Here is a 22,359-nt window from a genome sequence, read left to right on the forward strand (position 1 = left end):
AAGGCTTCCACACAGTAAGTGCCCAGAATATTCTGGCTTCTTTCTTCTTCCCTCCCTTAGCTGATGGGCCGTGTGACCTTGAGAGAGCCAAGACCAATGATTATTTGGAAGCAAATCATAACCCGCAGCACCTGGCGCTATGGGCTGAAGCCAATATGCTGCTTTTAGGTTTTGCTTTTTCTGATTTTTTCTTTGTTGCTGCTGCTTTTTGGCCACTGCCTGCTACCATTCTATGCCCCTGCCTGGCTGGGGGACCAGAAGGCCAAACGTCAGTATGTCTGGCTTCCCCTCTCTGCTTTGCTCTCCTCCCTCTGTGGGGTGCTGGGGGAAGATGCGCCATGCCCCCTTTGTGCCAAAGCCACACGCCGCTCTGACTCACCGGCAGCTGTCCAGCCACACATCCCCACCGCGCAGCCAGGCCCCGTGGTCCTGGTTCTTGTAGGCAATGAAGTGCCTGATGATGGCTGGCTCCCGAGGCTTCAGCGGGTCAGCATCCTGGTGAGGGCTGTATCTGCAGCACACCATGGGGAGTGCACAGGTGGTGGTTTTGGGGGCATGCCTCTGCTTCTGGGCTCTGTAAGCCTCTCTCTACTCACAGTGCCCAGGAAGGCACTGACTAAACAGAAACCCATTTGCATTTCCTGGGCTCTGGAATGAACTTTCTGAGTTCATCACAGAAGCAAGAGGTCACTCCTCCATCAGTTCATGCAGGCTCCTCACATACTGAAGAACCTGCCCCCAAGTGGGTCAAAGCACAGAGGAAAGTTCAGACAGCCATTCCCACAAGGGCATGTGACACAGTCCTCGTGGCCCAGGAGAAGAGTCTGGAGATACCCAGTTCTCCCACTAACTGGCAGGTCACCTTAAACTAGTGCCTTTTCTGAGCACTTCTTAGCTACAAAACGGAGTGCACTATCATGTTACCATATTACCCACTTTTGATGGAGACCAAGCAACTTTTCTCTTTAAAGGAGATTGGTTTTGCTAATTACCTTGAGGTTTTTAAAGCACCTTTTAAAAGTTGCCCCTGGCTTTCAGCTGAACAGTAGGTTTATTTATAGGCATGACCTGCATGTTCCTTCCCATTAAATTGATGGTAAAATTCTTCCATTCTATTCTCTTTATCTTTTCATCCTGGCCCAACCTACTGTGGCCCTGCTCATTTCTGCTGACTTACCAGCTATTCACTTTGCTGAGGGATCTAGAAACCTCTGGGAATTTCTATCTTCCTTTGGCTACTGGAGCTGGAATCCTAATTCAGACTTTACTCTGCTCAGATTTTCACCATTGTACCCCCAGCAAATAGCTCAATGCCCAGCACAAAGCAAGGGCTCAACAGATGCTCAGGGAATGAATGAGTGATTGAAGGAGAGGGAGGCAGGAACTGGAGTGCAAGGTCACCATGGACTGTGTCTTCCCAATGGCTGATTACCTGGCAGAGATGATTGAGAGGAAGGGCCGCTTGTCCTTGGCAGAGGCCTCAGTGGTTTTGACTCCGTTGTCTATGATCATGCCAGCCTGCAGGGAAGAGATATTCAGGGACACATTAACTTCTACTGTGGGCTAAAGGCATCTTCTCACACTCAGCCTCACTGTGTACTTCTGAATGCTCCGGGAAAACTGGCTCTGTTCTCAGGCTGCATCAACAGAAGTAGAGGATCTACAGTAAGGTAGGTGAAGATGCTGCCTTATTCTGCATTGCTAAGACCAAATCTGGAATATTTGACCTCTTTGAGGAGCATATGTGGAAAGTGAGGTCTAGAGAGATTATGTATCTTGTCCAAGGCCAAATGGCAAAGTCCATGTGCAGAACCCATACTGCTTTGGACAGCCCAGGCCCCAAGTCAAGAACAACAGGTGTACACTCGTAGGAAATGTATCTGCTGTGATTTAAAGCAAATGCTGAACCTAAGTCCCATCTTTACCTTGGACAGGGGACATTGACCTTCCCACAGTCTCATTTTAGCTCCTGTCTGTCTTGAAGAGAGAATCTGGCTTTCTTGTTTGACTCCAAATATGTCCACTTTGTTAGCCATGGGGTAGGGAGAAATCAAGGCAGCTGAGTGATGCTGCCCAGGGAGGCCACCATTCAGTCTTCATTCCTTTCTGGATTCTCTTGGCCTCTTGTGAATGCTCAAACTCAGATTTCTCTTCTTTAGATAACTGGAGGGCACTGCGGCCATGTCATTCTCCCTCTGGCTTATAATTCAGCAGCAGTGATGTGAGTCAGATGATGTGGGGTTGACTCGCAGCTCTACTCCCACTAACTGACTGGGCAAGTCCCTTCACCTCCTTAGCCTCAGTGATATCATCTGCAAAATGTGCTAGTAACACCTATGTCACAGGATGGTTATGAGGACCCAATAAGAGACCCCAGGTGAAGCCTCCTGGAACAGGTCCCTCTCACTGTGGATGTGGAGTCAAGGCTTACTGGGCATGAACACCAAGGGCGGGACCTCCTCCTTAGCTTAGACAATTGAATCATCCAGCTGGAGGCTCCTCTTCACTCCTTCCGTCCCTGCCTCAGAGAATGAGACTTGCCACCTTCCTCAAGACCCACCCCCGCCCCACCCATAAGCCCTTGCATGCCTGCTTGTTAGAAACCATTCACCTGCATGCACTCCTCCCCTTTCCAGCCTCTCCATACCTGCTAGGTTCTATGTGGCCCACCTCTCTGCTCATGAAGCCTTCCCAGGGGTGGGAGTGGGGGGTTTCTTGACAAGCAGCCAACACATTCTCTCCACTGTTCCCCCTGCCACCAACAGCAGCATGCCCCCTGCAGCTGCCTTTGTATGGAAACAGCTCTCTGAGGGCCATGTCAGCCTCTCAAATGCCCTCTCTGATACCCTGCACTAATTCTCCTCTGTCAAGGTGAGACTGTTGTCCTCCACACCTCTGCTCACTGCCCAATGACACTACCCTCTTCCTAGTTCCTGGGATATGACACTGCCTGGGGACTCTTCTTCTCTTTCTGCTGTTCCACTCTGCAACTGCTCACCCCTTGCCCCACCCTGCAATTGCTTGCCCCCTGCCCCACCCCATCTCCTAGGTGTAAGCACAGATCTATTCTGAGACTGTATCTCTTCATTTTGGTCTTCTCTCTGGTTGGGCTTTTACAAATCTTTTTACTTTTTGACTCTGAATGTATCTGTTTCCTTTGAGGAACATCAATTTTTCTTCATTGGTATCATTAGGGATTGGGCCAGAACACCAGCCTAGGCATTTGGGAGTCTGCCTGTGCACTGCCCTGGCATCCTTGAGACAACCTCTGCCCCCACAAACAGCGTCTCTGGTCTCAGCCATGCTCCAAGCTCCATTCCTATGCCCCACGACTCTGGTCTTGACTGCTGTCCTTACTGGGAGGTCCTTGAGAGACTTGAGATCCCAGTCATCTTGGTATGCCCTCTGTCCCCCAGTGCCTAGCTTGGTGCTGGACACAAAAGCAGGTGCTTAGGACATACTGATGAGCAAATGAAGATGACTGAGGACTTTGTGTCCCACCTGCCCCCTTAGCTCTGTACAGATGCAGCAACCCATTCATTTCCCAAGAAACAAGACAAGAGCGAACAGCAAAGAGGATGCCAGTGCTGCCTCCACCTTCCTTCAGAGCCATGTCTTGATTTCCTTCAGCTTATGGATCAGGCCTAACTTTTCATGGTTGAGACTACACCCAGACCTGCCAAGTGAACTGCAAACCAAATTCAGGTGCCCAGCTCAGGGGCCACCAAGAGAAGCTCTCCCCTCGTCAGCATGAGTGAAGGTACAACTTGTTCCTTTTGGCTCTGGCCATATGCTAAGTCCATGCCCGTGCAGGAACCACACAGGAAATTTGTGTGAAGAATGTGGCCAATGGCCTAGGAGGCCTCACAAGGCTGCTCCATTTTCTTTGAGACCAGTGTTAAGCATGCAGTTGTTCCCAGCTGTCGCCAACTGGTTGTCCCGGCTCTAATCATCTGCAGGCCTAGGAAGGGGACCAAGAGGCTGGCCAGAGAGGCGCAGTCTGGAAAGACTTACCCGGTAGTTGGAATGTGCTCGGTTGTTATAGAATTTTCCCAGTGGAATGTGCTCTGAATAACCTGGGGAGTACATTCCCACGGAGGGGCCCGTTGGTACGTGGTGAAAAATAAACCAAAATCCAGTTTCCTGTTGGGGAAGGACACAAGGGAAAAGCCACAGCGTTCAGCCTCAGAGAGTTCCTGGGCAAGGTGGCCACGCAGCTCACACTGGAGGTGGGTCTAGTATCTAGTGCCGTCACCCACACCAGCCCTCGATGCCCACCCCCAACACACCTCAGTGTGGTCCAGTCTGGAGGGAAAACAGTGACAAGTAGAGCCTACCATGAGAGTTGAAGCCCATCATGGGTTCCTACTCTATCAGGCATGGCTCAGAACTGTTGCATTTCAATCACTGCGGGCTTTAACTCCTCTTCCTGACACACAGGGGGATTTCATTGTCTGCTTTCCCCTTCATTCTACAGATAAGGAAGCTAAGGTCAAGGTCAGGGTCCCAAGGAAGGCCAGAAGCATGAATGGGTGGGTGAGAGCAGGACTGTGTGGATGGAATGCTGTGGCCACCACCTCCCAGCTGTGTGTGTGCCCCTGGGCATGTCAGCTCTCCTAGCCTTAGCTTCCTCCCCCATCAGATGGGGATAATAATAGTACCTGCGTCACTGGGTTCTTACAAAAATCAAATTATGTGAACTTATTTTTTTTATTTTTATTTTTTTTTGAGACGGAGTCTTGCTCTGCCACCCAGGCTGGAGTGCAGTGGCCGGATCTCAGCTCACTGCAAGCTCCGCCTCCCGGGTTTACACCATTCTCCTGCCTCAGCCTCCCGAGTAGCTGGGACTACAGGCGCCCGCCTCGTCGCCCGGCTAGTTTTTTGTATTTTTAGTAGAGACGGGGTTTCACTATGTCAGCCAGGATGGTCTCGATCTCCTGACCTCGTGATCCACCCGTCTCGGCCTCCCAAAGTGCTGGGATTACAGGCTTGAGCCACCGCGCTCGGCCAAATTATGTGAACTTATAACACTGATACATCAGGTACCATTCTAAGCTAAAATCATGGCATTCTAATATGATTTATTATACATAAAGCATTCAGTGTTCACTAACTATGGTCACCAGTGTATTATGAAGTGACAGGGCTGTCCTTTAAAACCAAGTCCAAAGGACACCCCCTGCCCCACCACCCCCAGTCTGTTGTTTTCCTCTTCACTGCAGCTAAGCCTGTCTGCATGGATATCTGGGCTTAGGGCTCAGAGCACAGATACTTCAAGGTAAGCCTCAGGGGCTGTCTCCCGGACTCCAGTCCCTACCCTCACTTTCTGCCAAAGAAGGGATACTTCTGCTCACCTCAGATCCTGCAGCAGCACAGTTTATGAGGTTGTTGTTGGGATTGGCCATCCAGAAGGTGGACACAGCACTGCAGGGAGGGCAGAGATACCTGAGGTCAGATAAAGGCCACCAGGGGTCATCCTGCCACACGGCAGGTGCAGGTCGGGCACTCTGATATTGGCCTGAGAGTCTCTTTTTTTAATTTTTTTTTTGAGACAGAGTCTCGCTCTGTCACCCAGGCTGGAGTGCAGTGGCGCAATCTCAGCTCACTGCAACCTCCATCTCCTGGGTTCATGCAATTCTGCTTCAGCCTCCCGAGTAGCTGGGACCACAGGCACCTGCCACCACACCGGGCTAATTTTTTTTTTTTTTTTTTTTTTTTGTATTTTTAGTAGAGACGGGGTTTCACTATGTCAGCCAGGATGGTCTCAATCTCCTGACTTCGTGATCTGCCCACCTCAGCCTCCCAAAATGCTGGGAGGCCTGAGAGTCTCTTATCAGAGATCTGAGAAATAATTGAGTTGTTGTTCTGAAATCCAGTTTTCTAATTAAAGTGTGGTGCTCGTTTAAGCACTTAAAATGTTCAGAAATTAAAAAGAGCATGGGTCTTGAAAATAGAAGCAGTGTGCAAGTGATGTCTGAGATTGGCTCTAAAACACTTGTAGGTCAGAAGAACCCAGGAAAGTAGTCCTTTCTAAGGGGGGGGCACTGCACTTGGAAGGCTGGCTGCAGAGAGATATCACCCCGTCTCTCTGTCTCTCTCTCTAATATCTAGAAAAGGGTCCATGTGGTTGGGGCCTCCGTGGCAGCTGAGGTGACAGCCACTTCCTCTCATCAAAGAGCACTGTGTGGATAAAGAGAAGCCCCACAGATGAGAACAGGGGTCCTCTTTGGGCAAGAAAAATGCACATGAGGCAAACTGAGAAGGGAGAAGAGAGAAGACACCTTCCCACCTGCTCTGCAGGAAGCTGGAGCAGTAGGTGGTTAAGGGCTGTGAGGCCCAAGCTGCTCAGAGCCCCAAAGTGCAGAAGTCTGGTGCTGGGCTGAGTTGAGTGAACACATGTTCACACATGCACACCCCTTCCCCCCAGCACACAGAGAGAGATCCAGGCACTTACTTGCAGTCTTGCCTGGGCTTGGGGATGTACCCTGGATAGGAGTCCTCTGTGATCATCTTGCACATCTTGCTGTCACGGTCTGAGGGGAGGAGGGTTCCAGACTTGACAAGGAGGCCAAGACAGTGGTCAAAAGTGTTGCGTTCCTCTGGCCCATCTTCCGTGAAGAAGCAGTGGCCCAAAGAGTTATAGCCCACAACGTCCTTGGTCTGCAGGAGTCAAGACAGGGATGTTTCACCAAGCATCCAGTTATTCATGTGCCCATTCATTCATTCAGTAAACACTAAATAGTCTCATGTGCTCATTCATTCATTCAACAAACACTAAATAGTCTCAGCCATACACTGGGCCCTGGGAGGAGCATTGGGGGTTTGGAGATGAGTAGGACACAAGTGAGAGGCCTGGGGAAAGTGGGACATGGGGTGGGATGGTGACTTTTTTTTTTTTTTTTTGAGATGCAGTCTCGCTCTGTTGCCCAGACTGGAGTGCAGTGGTGCAATCTTGGCTCACTGCAAGCTCCGCCTCCAGGGTTCAAGCAATTCTCCTGCCTCAGCCTCCTGAGTAGCTGGGAATATAGGCGTGTGCCACCACACCCAGCTAATTTTTTGTGTGTTTTTAGTAGAGACCCGGTTTCACCATGTTGGCCAAGCTGGTCTCAATCTGATTCGTGGTCCACCTGCCTTGGGTTCCCAAAGTGCCGGGATTATAGGCAAGAGCCACTGCACTGTGCCAGGGATGGTGACTTTTAAAAGTCCTTTCCAGCTGGAGGAGTTGGGGGTGGTGAGGGTCTATAGGGTAGGAAAGGGGGCAAGATATCATATGTGAGAAGGTGAATCCAAGAGGAGGCCATGGGCTGGGCCATGCACACCCACTCCGATGGAACACACAGCTGAGTGCCCTGCGTACAAGGACTTACCATGGAGGGACTCCACAGAGGAGATCCCACTGAGGAAGGGTGGACGAGAGAACTTCATCTAGGAGCAGCACCTGATCTGGGGCAGGTGTGCTTTTTATTAAGACCAGTATAGATTCTCCTTATTGTACCCTCATCCAGAGATCCAAGCCAGCTTGTTAGCCCAAGATGCATATCAAGCCACAAGTGCAACACCTGGGTTCAGAACTAGAAAGGGCTGCAAACTCCAGCTCTTTGGTTTCCTTTTTGGAATACACAGTTAGTGGGGAAAGCAGAAAGAATATTTGCATGGATATTGAGATACCAGGGATGTAGTTTCAGCAGCACATCCAAGCAGCGTGGGGATCTCAGACAAGACTCCTATCTTCTCTTCAGTCACTTTTTTTCCACTGCAAAAATGAAGGACTTGAATTCCATGATCTCTGAAGCCCCTTCTGGGTCTGAATCTCTAAACTCATCAATCTCAGAACTCAGGTCTTCAGAGGGCCTCTAGCCTGGGCCCCGCCTCCCTGTCCAATCCCCAGACTCTGTTCCCAAGCATAATTGGCAAACAGGTACCCTACTTCTGCTCAGACACTCCAGAGAGATGCTCACTTCCTTGCAAGGTGGCCTGTTACACAGTGGGGCAATGGCAAGAAATGCCTCCCTTATCTTACACCCTTCATCCCCACCCCTGGGTACAGACTGCCCAATGATGTCATCCACCAAGGGAGTTCCTGCTTCCTGATGACATCAATTCAACACATACATAGTCAGTACCTGCCACCATGCCAAGCACCGGAAAATCCACATACCAACCAGTAACAACCCTCCACCTTCCACCCCTGGCACTGTGAACATTTTGAGAGGCTGTCCTATGCATTGCAGGATGTTTAGCAGCCTCCCTGGCCTCTACCTACTAGATGCCAGGAAAACCTCTTCAGTTGTGACAACCAAAAATGTCTCCAGACATTCATTGCCAAATATTCCATTGGGTAGAAGGGAGGAAGGGTGACAGAATCACCCCTGATTGAGAGGCCCTGATGTAGACACCACAGTTCCTTCCAGGCTTTTTTTTTTTTTTTTTTTTTTTTGAGACAAGGTCTGGCTCTGTTGCCCAGGCTAGAGTGCAGTGGTGTGATCTCGGCTCACTACAGCCTCTGCCCCCGGGCTCAAACCATTCTCCCACCTCAGTCCCCCCGGGAGCTGGGACTACAAGCGTTCACCACCACGAATGACTAATTTTTGTATTTTTGGTGGAGATGGGCTTTCACCACGTTGCCCAGGGTGGTCTCAAACTCCTGGGCTCAAGCAATCCTTCTGCCTTGGCCTCCCAAAGTGCTAGGATTACAGGCGTGAGCCATTGCACCCGGCCCAGGGTCTTTCATATGATAGCCGCCTACTCCCCAACTCCCAGGCAGCCATCCTTTAAAAGCATCCTCAAACCACACTCCATATCCCAGCACTGGACTGGCCTCTTATACCTTTTAATCTTGCTGAAATCTCACACCATCCTCTATTCAATTTTTATTTTTTTTAGAGATGAGGAAAACGAGACTCAGAGAAGGTAAGTGATTTGCCAAAGGTCACATAAGCCATATGTAGAAGGTCAAGGCTGGAAGCATGGTTTTCTGTGTCCACTCACTCCATAAGGGAGAACCCAACATACATGTAGCTCTGTTCCAGGCAGGCTCTCTGTTCTTCTGAATAAACATCCTTCCCTTCATCTTTAGTAATAGGCAAGGGTGTGATCTTGAATCCTACTCACCTGTTTAATAAGTCAATCAATATCAAGGTCAGCCAATGGGACTGCTTTCCTTTCTCCTATTAAGCTCGAAAAGTTTGTTATAAATAGCCTGGACAGACAAGCATGGGAGAAAAAGGCAAGAACATCTGAGGTCAAGTGTAATGCCTTCAACTTTACAGAGGAGGATCCCAAGGCCCAGAGAAGGGACGTGGAGTGTCCCAGGATGCTCAGCAACCTCATTCTGCAGCTGTGATCAAACTCAAGCCTCTTGCTCCTGCCTCCTGCCTCCTGCCTCCTGCCTATAGCTCTTTCTAAATCTTAGGAACCCATTTACCCTGCTGTGTGGATCATACTTTGGGTAGTCTTTCTCTGAATAGGAGTAAATAATGAGTTAGGTACATTCTTATTCTAAAAAATGCCAGAGAAAGAAACTAACTCCTGAGAGAAAAACCCTCATTGAAAGGAAGAAAAATGATCACTTTTTATTGGATAGTAAATGTTTTTACATGTTATCTTATTTAAACCTCATCACAGCTACGATTCCATAAGTGACACAGACTTAGAAAGTTGCCCCACATCACTTCTCTTGCAAGGACTGAATTGGGACTTGATTCCCCATCTGTCTGAGTCCATAACCTGTGTGTTAATCAATACTCAACAATGCCAGAAAGAAAAAGACGCTCTCACTTTGGGCTGCATTTCTTTCTTCTTATTAGGAGTGGGGTGAGGACGGCACACAGAATCAAGAGGGAAGCATGATAAGGCCGAGGACAGCCCTGGGGTGGGGGTAGAAGACACAAGTTCAGGTCTTTACTCAGCCACAAACTTGCTGTGTGTGACTTGCGTAAGTGTCCCTGTGTGATAGGATGACATCTAAAGTTTCTTCCAGCTCTAACATTCTGGGATTGTTCTTCCTTAGAACATTACCCAAAGTTAAATATTTAAACTGTGACGTAGCTTGGGATGATAGACGTAGATAGATGGATGGATGGATAGATAGATAGATACATAGATAGATAGAGATAGATAGATAGCAGATACATCAACAATAGCTGCATAAACAAACATGCATATAGATTCACAAGTGGCCATTCAGTCCCTATGTATGCCAACCAGAAGTAATATGTAAGTTCTCCCCCCATTCTTTTGCACAAATTGTATTTTCCCTTTGTTCTTCTGGATATCTTCCTCCCTGCTGTTGGTTGGCAGTTGTGAAAGCAATTCCTGAATACTGTTTTAAGTCTTCAATTGTTGTTAGGTGTGGTCCAGGCAGAGGATTGTGAAGGAGAAAATTCCTGGGCTCTGCCTGACACAGAGCTGGAAATGGCCAGCAGGGACTGCTTCAGTGGCGGGGGAGGGTGTGACCATTTTATTTGGTTTATGGTCTAAACCAGGACACGTTTGAAGTGAAGGAGGTGTGATTAGTAGTTAAGCTGGGACAACAGGTCTAAAATGGACCATTCTGTGCAAATCAGGACATATCTATATGTAATAATTTCCACCATCAACCTGTATACAGCAAGTAAAAGAAACTGCTGTTTAAAACAAATACAGATAGAAGTGAACTTTACTTGTTTCTGCCTTCTAGGGTGGGTGTGATATGATTTGTGTGATTGAGAAACTCAACAACAAATACAACCATGTTATAAAGAAGACTGGAATTTCCAATCTTCTGCCATTTTTTTTTAAGTTTCTTTTTGAACGGCTGAAAAGAAGATTGCCATAGAGTAGAGTGTGGGTCATTTGTTTGTGAGTGTCTTAATGAGTTTTTGAATATGCAAATTAAAACCAGGTGCAAGAAAAAACCTGGACAATCAAGTTACTCTGCCTAACAAGGAAAGGAATGAGTTTCTAAGGCAGCCCAGAAGAGATGGGGAGGAGGATGGGAGAATGAAGAGGAGGGGACAAGAACTCAACAACCTGGTTGGGGGTGGGGAGGCAGTAACCTGGGGGAAGCGTTTGGTCTGTAGAGGGACCTGTTACTCCATCTCTTACTGTTGGTTTTGGTGCTGATCTCTAGTGTACTCCCTCTCCCTCTGCATCTCTTACCCCAATCCACCAGTAAAAGCCCTGGGCCAATGAAACTTTTGGGGAAATCAAGGACAAGAGTCTGGGTTTCATATTTGGGTTCATATGGAAAGGAGAGATTGAAACTGCCTTTGCAGCAATTACAAGAGTTAGAAAATTATGACAGTGAAAGAGATCTGACCTAACCAACTCCATCTTGCTTCTAACCTCCAAGTTGTCCTTGGTCATTCCTGGGCGTAGGCCAAACTGACTTTGGGAGGAACTTAGTTTATAGTTTAACTTTGAAACAAAAACGATAACAGCCCCTTCCCAAAACAAACCCCAGTCTTATGGGGGGACTAAACTGCTTTTGTAGGACTAACAAATTAGCCACGAGATTAGAAATTATGGTTTAGGAGTCATGCAGCTAGAGGCCACAAGATTCTAAGCCTCCCCAACTTCTCCTGGGGACAACATCGCTATTGTAAACCCTAAGGTTAGTGCTTGAGATATTTTTCAGATTCCGCACTAAATGGATCAGCTAGTGCCTCCCAGATCAATAAACTGGCTCATCTGACCTTGCGGCCCCCACCGGGAACTGACTCAGCACAAGAGGACAGCTTGGACTCCCTGTGATTCCATATCCAACCTGACTAATCAGCACTCCCCCTTTCCCACCCCCTAAACATCAAATTATCCCTAAAACCCTGTTCCCCCCATTTTGGGGGAGACTAATTTGAGTAATAATAAATCTCCGGTCTCCCATACAGCCAGCTCTGCGTGAATTAAACTCTTTATTGCAATCCTCCTGTCTTGATAAATCAGTTCTGTCTAGGTAGCAGGAAAGGTGAGCCTGTTGAGCAGTTCCAAGTTGAGAGCAGCTACCTGAATCAAGAAGTGAGTGAGAATGTGAATTCAAGAAACTGAAAGAGGGAGGTAACCAGGAAAAACCGAAGCCTCTCCCACAAATTCCAGAGCTGTGAGTTGGGGAGAGAGGGCACTGGATTTCCTGCCAGATACACAGAGGGCTCAGCCATCTTTCATAGGATGCCAGAGGGAGGATGTGTCCCTGGGGCTGGGGCACTTGGGGACTGGCTGCAGTCCATATAGATGGCACCCCTGGAGCAGTGCAGGGCACAACCTGCAAGGCCACATGTAGCAGCCTGTTGGGGACATCCTGGTTTCAAGCATCTTGTGGCTATTGGGAGCATTTATGTCAATGATAGAACATTTTGAGCAATGCACAAGGAGGAAAAGAAGGAAAGGAAAGGGCATGGTTTCTTCTTCCATTCTCTGCCTTAAAGAGGAAAGGGAGGAGGAAACAAGCAGAACCCATACTGAAGTCATTTTGTGCTTCCACGAAAGTACTGGAATGGATTCATTTCCTCCAGGAAAAACAGGAAGGTGATTCCCCCTATGTCCTGCCTCAGAGTTAAGAAACACATGTTAAGATGAAGTGGGGGCCCATTTTGCATGGGCCCACCCCCGCTATCCAGCCTACATATACATAGAGCCTTCCTTTGAAGGCAGACTGCACCCCACATCTGCCTGCATCCTGCAGCTTTGGTGCTAACCATTGCATTTCAAGAAAGACACCATTGACAATATCAATACAGTGAGAAGCATTTTCCAAACTGTGTTATAGAACACCAGCTTTGTGAGATGCGAATGAGTTTAGGCATCGCTAGGATAACCAAAGCTAAGCGTGTGTTTTTATTGCAAGCCTTTGCTCTGCTAGCACTCATCATGAATTTCCAAAACAGGGAAAGAAGACATGTATGCAGTGTTTGCCAAGGTCTTTTAACTACAGAGGCCAGTCTCTTTTTGTTTGTTTGGATACTTGCTACTATCTTACAAAACCAAAGATGTTTACACAGAACACAGTTAGATACAGAGGCACACAGTGATACTATTTAATAAGTAATACTATTTAATATCATTGCTGACTATGTCATATACATTGTCTGGTTTAATCTTCCTAAAGACCCATTGAAGTTAGTTCTATCATCATCCTCACTTCACACAGGAAGGAACTGAGTCCCAGAAAATTTCCATCAGTCCCACAAGGCCACACTGGCAGATGAAAACACAGGTCTCTGTGACTCTATGCTCTTTTACCTCAATGTTCTACTGAAGCCCATAATAACTGCTATATCAAGAAAGAGTTAGGAGTTGAATGAAGAAGGAGAGACAGCAGTGGGTTTGCTGAGCTTGGTGGTGACATTGACATCTTGAGAACCATCACCAAGGCTCAGAGAGAGCAAAAGTTGAGACGCCCACATTTGTGTCAGGACAGGAGTAAGAAGCAGGAGTTGGTGGAATTTCAGGCCACCCTTCCCAAGAGTTGGTGGTGAAGAAAGGGAAAGAGCAAAGGTGGCTGCCCAGGGAAGAATTAGGGATGAAGGAAGCTGTCCTCTGAGGATAAAGGATATCAGAGCCTGTCTACAGGCAGCAGGGAGAGAGGAGCTCATGAGCAAGGGGCTTCCAGGACACTATAGGATCAGCCCAGGGCCAGGCTTTAAGGCACTCTCAGCTCTGCACACCTAGAAACCCTTCTTTCTCCCAAGCCAGTATCTGCTTGTCTGGAATCTTCCTCCTTCAGATCAGGGATGGTGTTAGGAAAAAGGCTTCTCTGATGCTACTGAGTGGCCTCTGCATTCCAAATCACGATCTCATCTTTGTCTGTATTTGGCCTCCTTTTGTCCCATCAGCTAAAAATGTCTTTCCAAACATAGTCAGGCGTGAGTAAATCCTTCAAGCCAAAATGAGGGAAGCAAATGTAAAATACCTATGGAGATCATCCAGTTCCCAAGGCAGCATCTCCGAATGTGGAAATCTCTGCCCCAGTGGCGGAGCATTTACAGGGTGAGGTGCCAATCCATAAAACCCAATTCCCATGTGGGGGATGGATCTTGGAGATCTTAGGGAAGGACACTGGAATATGCTCCATTACCCTGCTGTCTGTCTGGCTTAGAGAGTTAGAGGCCTGCACTTCATCTAGCTTCTAAGCCAGGACAATTTGGTTTTACCTTGGGAAGGCCTCAAGGGCTGCAGACTTCAACTCCTAACCCACCAGCTTGGCCATCAAGCTCAGTCCTGAGCTGAGTGAGGCTGGAGTCCTACGTGGCCACCAGGACCAGGCTGTAACTGGTACCTCGGCCACCTAATGTCTGGACAATGGCCCTGCCAGTTTGGCAGCTGGCATCCCTAAGAGCCAGGCTGGAGGGAGACTTTGGCATACAGGGCAGCAAGGGTCTTCTGGTTCTGAGAGGTTGTCCAAGGCTCTGGCTCCAAGAGTCCACCTCCACTGTGTGTATAAGTGACCCACGTGGCTGCTCCAGATACAGCCCCGTGGGTTACCCCCGATCTGCTGCCTTCCCTCTTGCCCCACACATTTCTCACTCCCCCAGCCTATCTTCATGAACTCACACTCCTGGCTCAAGGCCTATGCCATCTTTCCCAGCCTCTCCCAGCTCTCCCAGCCTCTCCCAGCCTCTCCCAGGCTGCAGCCCTGCTGGGATGCTCACTCTCAATACTGCCCTGCTGGGTGTCCTAGAGTGCCCAAGGCCTCTGCCCCTGCCACCAGTAATTCTTGTACCGCTTCCCCCTTTTTGAGTCCATTGCTGCAGCTGAGACCTGGGCTCAGCGCTCTGAGAAAGGTTTGCTATTCCAAAGACAGCCAAAAACATTTCACAGGTGTTTTCTAACTGAACCACCCTGAGAGGAAGCCATCACATTCTCCACAGCACGTGTGAGGAAACTGAAGACCTGCCTGGTTAAGTAGCTTGCCAGCAGTCACACAGCAAGTGCGTGAGAAAGCACAGCCACACATCCACACTCCAGGGTGTGTGTGTGTGTGTGTGTGTGTGTGTGGTGTATTTTCCCTGAGATTCACAAGAGCTTCCATTCAAACTGCTCCAGATCTGTAATCACAGGCTTCTGGTAATCTTAATATCTTTCTTTTTAACAAAGTTGAATGTAGGTGAATTTAAGCTAAATTTACGAATAGAACTTCAACGAAAATGCTTAGAACAAGCAAAGCTCCAAAGACTCAGTGAGGCCTGTTATCTTTCCTAACCAATTCTACATTGTTCTCTTCACTATGTATCCTGACTGCCATCACCACCCTGTGTGAGAAAGGTGTGATTGCATCCATTGCACTGGTTCTGCAAATCACACGAGGGAGCAGGACAGACCTGAGGCCTACACCCAAGGCAAAATGTGGGCCACACACTGGGCTCCATGCTTTCCGTGTTCTCTGCTTGCTTAATCCTAGAAGCAACCATGTAGGGTAAGCAGTGCCATCCTCTCCATTTTACAGAAGCATAGAGTGGTAAAATGACTGGCCCAAGATCACACGGCTTATAAGTGGCAGAACTCCAGTTGCAACCCAGGAAGTCTGGCTCCAGAGCCCATGCTCATCCCTGACATTCTGAATTTATTGTAAATCTTGATGTCTTTCAGCTTTAGCCAGAAAACATTCTCCTTTCCTTTTTCCTTGAGCCAGAAAAAATTCATATAGCTTCCAGCAATGGCTCCAGCACAGTCCTCTACCACCTGCTGGGGAGAATCAGCCTTCATGTGTGGACAGTACCTCCACATTAAACCTACCTGCATCTCATTCATCCTCACAATAGCCCTATGTTTGGTGTTGCTTTTTTACTTGACTGAGCAGGAAGCTGAGGTTTAGAGAAGTTAAGCTACTTGCCCACGGTCCTACAGCTCACAATCTGTGGATCAAGCCCTTGAACCCAGGCCCTCCTAGACTGGGCTCCAAAGCCGAGGATCTCTTCTCTTTACTCAGTGGGAGGTTTTAAATCAGAGCATTTAAACACAGAAACAACAGACACTCTTTATAATAAAAGAGTACATTGAATAGAACCACACCAGTGTCACACGGAAAGCCTCCTTATTTTCCCATAACCATGTGCCTGTTGGTGAGGCTTGCTCTGCGCAGGGTTTACAAACACAAATGCCCACAGGGGCCAGCAGGCAATGAAAGGAGTGGCACTGGCCTGGGGGATTTACAGTAATTGTAACAGCCATGATAGGCCTGCTGCACACTGGAGAATGCACACCTGTCTTAGTGGAGGCAGCCTCGAATCTGCTCCAAGCCATTGTTGCCTTGCAGGGAGGCAGGACAGGCATTGCCAACTCATCCTACTTTTCAAAAGAAGACAGGAATCCATATTTTTATGTAGAATCTCTTAATTTTTAAATGATGGAAACGAATTCAAATGTTTCTTGGCACTATTTAAGCCAAACAAAACGCATCGTATAGCTGGATTCAGCTTGAAGGGTGTCATTTTGTGACATCCAGTTTTAAAGTTTATAGAGGATATAAAGTGTAGTTCATTTAAAGAAAGTCCAATTTAGTGTAAAATTATCAATTTAGTGTAAAAATGTTCAAATGTTTCTCTAAACACAGTATAAGCCAAACAAAACACATCTGGTTGCTAGATTCAGCTAGCAGGGTGCCATTTTGTGATGTCCAGTGTTAAAGTTTATAGAGGATAGAAATGTAGTTCACTTAGAGAAAGGTCAGTTTAGTATAAAAAATTATCTGTGGAAATCAAGACAAGCCTCTGATACACATGCCAATTTGCTAATGAGAGTATTTCTCCCAGCAGCACTTGCTCTGAAGGAACACTTGGTTCAACAGAAGAAAAAAAGCCCATTGTTGTCACCATCTCAAATCTGTTGGGTATTGGGTAGATACCACCGCCAAGTCTTGGCATGACCCCCCTGTCTGCAGTTAGCAGAGCTGTCATGCTATGTGGCGGCGGAATGATCTCCAGATTTCATGTTATGCCAGTGAAGCACAGGAAAGACTGGACTCCTAGAAACCACCACAAAGTAATCACTCTCCCATCTCTGCTTGGTACATTTGGTAAGGACAAACCTCTATTTTCTTCTTCCTGTTTGATTGGTGATCTGCTCCCAGTTGATATTGTTCTAAAACCTGAGCTAAGGATGGTTCAACCCCCAAAGGCCCTGGATTAAATGTCTACATCCAAACACCCCACCAGTGCTAACCATCCATGGCCCATCCCCAGTGTTTCCTGAGGGAAGGAGGTGCTTACCAACAAGCCATTGGAGCCATGGACTGTGACGCAGCGAGAGAATGTATGATGGATGGAGAGGTCCCTGATGTATGTGGGTGGGTTATAGCCTCCCCTTTCATCTACATCACCGGCCAGGTGGAAGTGAATCGGGTACTGACCCATCAGCTGCTGTCCCATATGCTTCAGCTCCATGCCCTCCAGGTGTGCTGCCTTAAATCCCAGAGCAAACTAGGAGAGGAGAACCAAGAGTCAGAGGAGCCCATGAGACGCTTTGGGATTTCCCTGGCTAGTGCCCATATTCTGAAGATGCAGAGGCATTGTTCTTTGTCAGTCCCCACCCAATACTCAGTAAATCAAAGATATTCTCTGCAAATGGGTTAGAATGCCTGGCCCTTCTTATACTGTGGAAGACAGACAAGGAGCTGCTAATGACAGAGGACATTGTGAGGAAATTGAGTGCTTGGAAATGAGATGTTCTGAAGGGCTATTCTATAGTTGGGGCTCACTTTGACCCTCCTTTCCTGTCTCCCAAACCATCAAGTGTTAGGAGCAAAGGATAACTCTGAGACAATCTGGAGGAGTGAGCTAGCAAAAAGCATGCCCTATGAGCATGGGCAATCCAGGTTACAGTGAACTATGGAGCAGCAAGAGCTTTTGCCATTGTCTCCCACCTAAGACCTTCTCCTAGCAGAGGGAAAGGGAACACTGACTCTGGAATCTTCATGAGCCCATGTTCTGGTGGCATGTGTGTGAGTGGAGGGGATGCCACACACTTGCTTCATGATATGCCTAGAGTCATTCCTTTCGGGCTCAAGAAAACCACTTGATCACACGGAATTCCTGCCCTCCAGGTGCTCACCATGAAAGCAGTCTGAAAATGATTCCTGTCAAAGGTCAGGCTCAGCTAACCTCTACTAGAGAAGGATAATCTTGGCATGCTAACCATTTCTTCCAAAAATAGGTGTCAACTGGAGTGTCAACTCCAGCAGTGGCTGCCCTGGAGAGTTGTGTTGAGAATGACTCTGAAGGCTAGTTTGAGCTCAGTGGGAAAGAGTTCCCTGATCACTCAGGGACTGCTCTCAGGATTGGAAAGGGGGCTATAGCAGCTTGTGTAACATAGACCTGTTATTTCTGCTTTAGTTTCACTAATGAGTTTCTCAACTGAGGACAGTATTGTCGCCTCTGCCCCACCCTATACCCAGGAGATGACTGGATATATGAAGTGTTTTTCATGGTGATAATGACTGGGGAGCACTGCTAGCATTGAATTAGTAGGGGCCAGGGATGGTAGAAATCCTATAATACAGGCCTATGTGACAAAGAACTATCTCACATAAAATGCTGCCAGTAGGGCCCCCATTGTGAATGCTGTAAGTTTCACTCCATTTGTCTCTTCAGTTCCACTACCAAAAAGTCTTATCCTTAAAGTGCATGATATTAGCTTTAAGAGAACTGTCTTCGCAAAACTCTGAGGTAATATTATGCTATCGGCATTGAAACCAATTACCACATGAAGAAATTTTGGGTATCTTAAGCAATACAATATGCCTGGAAAGGCACTTTGCATTATGATATAAAAGAAATTCCTCTTTGAGCTTAATACTAGGAAAACGTCAGCACCAATAAACTAGTATCGTTTTTCTATATTGTGCGGTAAGAACCCTGCAGCTCACTATGTCTCTTCTTTGTCTTGACTCTAACCAGGAAATTCACAGGTAAATGATATGCTACAACTTCTTCTTTTTGTTATTGTTGTTGTTTTTGTTTTGAGACAGAGTCTCACTCTGTCACCAGGCTGGAGTGCAGTGGCGTGATCTCGGCTAACTGAACCTCTGCTTCCTGGGTTCAAGCAATTCTCCTGTCTCAGCCTCCGAGTAGCTGGGATTACAGGCGCCCACCACCAGCCCAGATAATTTTTGTACTTTTAGTAGAGATGGGGTTTCACCATGCTGGCCAGGCTGGTCTTGAACTCCTGACCTCAGGTGATCCACGCACCTCGGCTCCCCAAAGTGCTGGGATTACAGGTATGAGCCACCACGCCCAGCCAATGCTACAACTTCTAGTTCCTCTCACCTGCTTATTGTTTTATCTATATGGTAATGGATCTATTGTAAATGTGACCTTTTGCAAGTTCAATGCTAGTTGTTTTAGGAAGTGATCAGGGCAATAATGAAGTAATAATGAAGTAGTCATGAAATAATGAAGACAAGGAATGAAGGCAATGTTGAAACAGTGTGATGTGTACCACGTGGCAGAGAGCTGTTTGTTGTCGAGTTAGCTCCGTCATCTCTCTTATTCCCAAATATTTGTAGGGGGAGCTGCACACCAATGGATAATACATAAGACTTCTCAAACTTCCAGAAGGCGCCCTCCCGTTGATCCCACCTCCTGTTCCCCGACCCTCATCCCTACCAAGAAGCCCCGCCTAGAGGCTGACATCATGGGAACTCTCCTGGTTGGGTTGAAAGATTCTGCCAGACTGATACATACCTTGATGTGGCCCCCAAAGGTATCGAAGTCAAAGAAATTGCAGATGTGGTTTCTGTAGGGGTAGCATTTGTCCTCCATCTCCCCCATCACTATTATGTTCCGGCTCAGAAGCCCAACCTCCGCCCGCATGTCCACGCCATCTATCTCCTCCCCGATGTGCAGGTACATTGGTTTCCCTAGGGCAGAAAGGGAGGAAGGTAAACAACAGCAGGTACTGCATGCCCACTGAGTTCCAGGCCCATGCCAGGTGCTTCCATGGCTGTTGCTTACTCATCACCATGACCGGTGTGCACAGTGGTCTCATGTTACAGAGGGATGAAGGTCAGGGAGGTGAAGTCACATGCCTGCATGCAGAGCCAGATCTCACAGCTACACAGGCTTAGGTCTGAAGCCCTTAGCAGAAATGGCTGATTGTCCCCTAATATTTGTCTCCTCTTCTGCTTTTCAGTCCTAGACTCCCGCATTTTAGCTGGACACAGGGCCACCCAAGGGAATGACATTTCTCAGCCTCCTTGCAGTTAGGTGTGGCCGTAAGATGTGGGAAGTGGTAAGTGCCACCTCCAGACTGCCCTCCTCTTTCTCTTTCCTGGGGGCTGTTGGGCTAGCCTCGCCCATGCAGGTAAGAATCATGCCCCAAAGACGGCAGAGCAATGGGAGAGAAGAAACCTGGTCTCTGGGTGATACCGTAGATTGCCAATGTTAGGGAGATAAAACAGATCCCCTCTGTCTTTTAAACAGTGCAAATTCATAATCTGTTAAAGCAGGCAAATCCCTATTCTGCTTACCTCAGCCTCATGCAGAGTATGTATCTACAGCCTGGGGCTCCAGAAAGAGCCAGGTTGGAGCTTCTGCATCCACCACTGTGCCCTGGCTCTGGATGCCTCCATGGTACCACGTGGAGCAGGGAAGAAGGGCCTCCATCTGACTCTATACGGAGCTCCTCACCATCCCCTGCCCTCTCTCTGGTGTTGGTGGAGAGGATGCTCTCCCCACTTGTGCACTGACCCCCCAGTCCCACCCCTTTCCATATCCTTAAGGCCCTGGACTCCCTGCACTAGTAATTTCATTTCTTCCTTCATTTGGGTTCCTTATATTCTATCTTCAAACTTCTCTAGACCTTCCCATCCTTAAAAAACTAACAAACAAAAGACCTTTTCCAGTTCTACTACCTCTCCTAGCAATTGCCAGTCTCTTTCCCGCTGTAATTAGAGCCCCTGAACTTGGGGTCTGCACCTAACCCCTCCGTTTTCTCTCCATTCTCTCCCTCCCATCACTCCACTCAATCTCTTGCCAAATGCAGTCTCTTCCTCTCCACTCTGTGCAGAAAATGCATCTCAAGAATGGTGCAGGGTGACAGGAGTTCAAACTTTAGAACTTCCTTTGATCTATAGCCCCAAATTCTGCCTCCACAACAATCCCACAATCTTTTATGGAATAAAGAGATCTTAGGCGAGCTCTAAATTTGTTGGGCTCGTCACTGAGGTTGCTGACCTGGCTTATGGATACTTTCTCTTCCATTTGAGGATGCAATTACAGACAGCAATAACCTCCCATGTGGATTCCCGCTGTGAACCACACCACCTACACAGCTTGGCTTTCACTGTGATCTTGACTGGAGCAATGGAGCACCGGCCTCAGCCCCCAGACACTGCCAGTGTTCACAGATGAAGACCATGGTTATAATTAGCCCTGAGCAACACCTTCTACGGTGACATTGTCCTGCTGTCTCCTCCACAGGAAGAGCTGACCCTTGCCTGCCCCTTCACCCTGCGCATATCCTGTGTGCCTGCAGTGTTTCTAGAGATGTTTACCATTTTGGGATTCTGCAGAGTCAGTGAGATTGTGGGTTTTTCTTTCTTTCTTTTTTTTTTTTTTGAAGTCTCTTATTCAAGATGTGAAATTGATGTACGGCAAATTTGAGAAAATATCTCCCATGGAGTTGGTATTAGTTTCCTATCCTGCAGTAACAAATTACCATAAACTTCGTGGCTTAAAACAACATAAATTTATTCTCTTATAGCCTTGGGAGTCACAAGTATGAAATGAGTCTAATGGTGATAAATCAAAGTGTCAGCAGGACTGGTTCCTCATGAAGGCTCTAGAGGAGAATCTGCTCCTTGCCCTTTTCAGATTTGAGTGGCTGCCTGTGTTCCTTGGCTCATGACCCTTTCCGCCCTCTTTAATGTGCATCACTCCAGTCTCTGCCCCTGTCATCACGTCACTCTCTTCTGACTCTGACCTTCTCATGTCCCTCTTTTAAGGACCCTTGTGATCACATTTGGCCCACCCAGATAATCCAAGATAATCTCCCATCTCCAGAGCCTTAATTTATCACATCTGCGAAGTCCCTTTTGTCACATAAGCTAACATTCATGGGTACTGAAGATCAGGACATGAATATATTTAGGGGTTATTATTCCATCTATCACAGCGTCCTCCTTTTTTTTTTAGATACTGGGTTGGGTCTTGCCCTGTCACCTAGGCTGGAGTGCAGTGGTGTGATCACAGCTCACTGTAGTTTCAAATTCCTGGACTCAAAAAATCCTCCTGTCTGGGGATCCCAAAATGCTGGGACTACAGGCAGATGCCACCACACCCAGCACAGGATTCTTCTTTAAACAAGTATCAGACATTAAAAAATAATAATCTTAGAAAGATTTGATTTACTGCCATGGACCCTTACTCCCTGATATGCAGATGCCAAAAA

General features: G+C 47.6%; 1 protein-coding gene across 2 annotated transcripts in view; it reads right to left on the reverse strand.

Annotated features, from left to right (window-relative positions):
- Window positions 1-22,359, reverse strand: part of CEMIP (cell migration inducing hyaluronidase 1) — a 172,544-nt gene that overhangs the window by 26,068 nt on the left and 124,117 nt on the right. For both annotated transcript variants that reach the window (XM_033189217.1, XM_033189218.1), the window contains 7 exons: window positions 19,653-19,828; window positions 17,181-17,390; window positions 6,455-6,660; window positions 5,355-5,424; window positions 4,015-4,143; window positions 1,433-1,518; window positions 380-511 (listed from right to left, as the gene is read on the reverse strand). In XM_033189217.1, coding sequence (XP_033045108.1) covers window positions 380-511; window positions 1,433-1,518; window positions 4,015-4,143; window positions 5,355-5,424; window positions 6,455-6,660; window positions 17,181-17,390; window positions 19,653-19,828 — 1,009 coding nt within the window. The remainder of the gene's footprint in view (window positions 1-379; window positions 512-1,432; window positions 1,519-4,014; window positions 4,144-5,354; window positions 5,425-6,454; window positions 6,661-17,180; window positions 17,391-19,652; window positions 19,829-22,359) is intronic.

This window comes from Trachypithecus francoisi, unplaced genomic scaffold, assembly GCF_009764315.1.
Source record: "Trachypithecus francoisi isolate TF-2019V2 unplaced genomic scaffold, Tfra_2.0 Lachesis_group3, whole genome shotgun sequence".
In the NCBI taxonomy this organism is placed as follows: Eukaryota; Metazoa; Chordata; class Mammalia; order Primates; family Cercopithecidae; genus Trachypithecus; species Trachypithecus francoisi.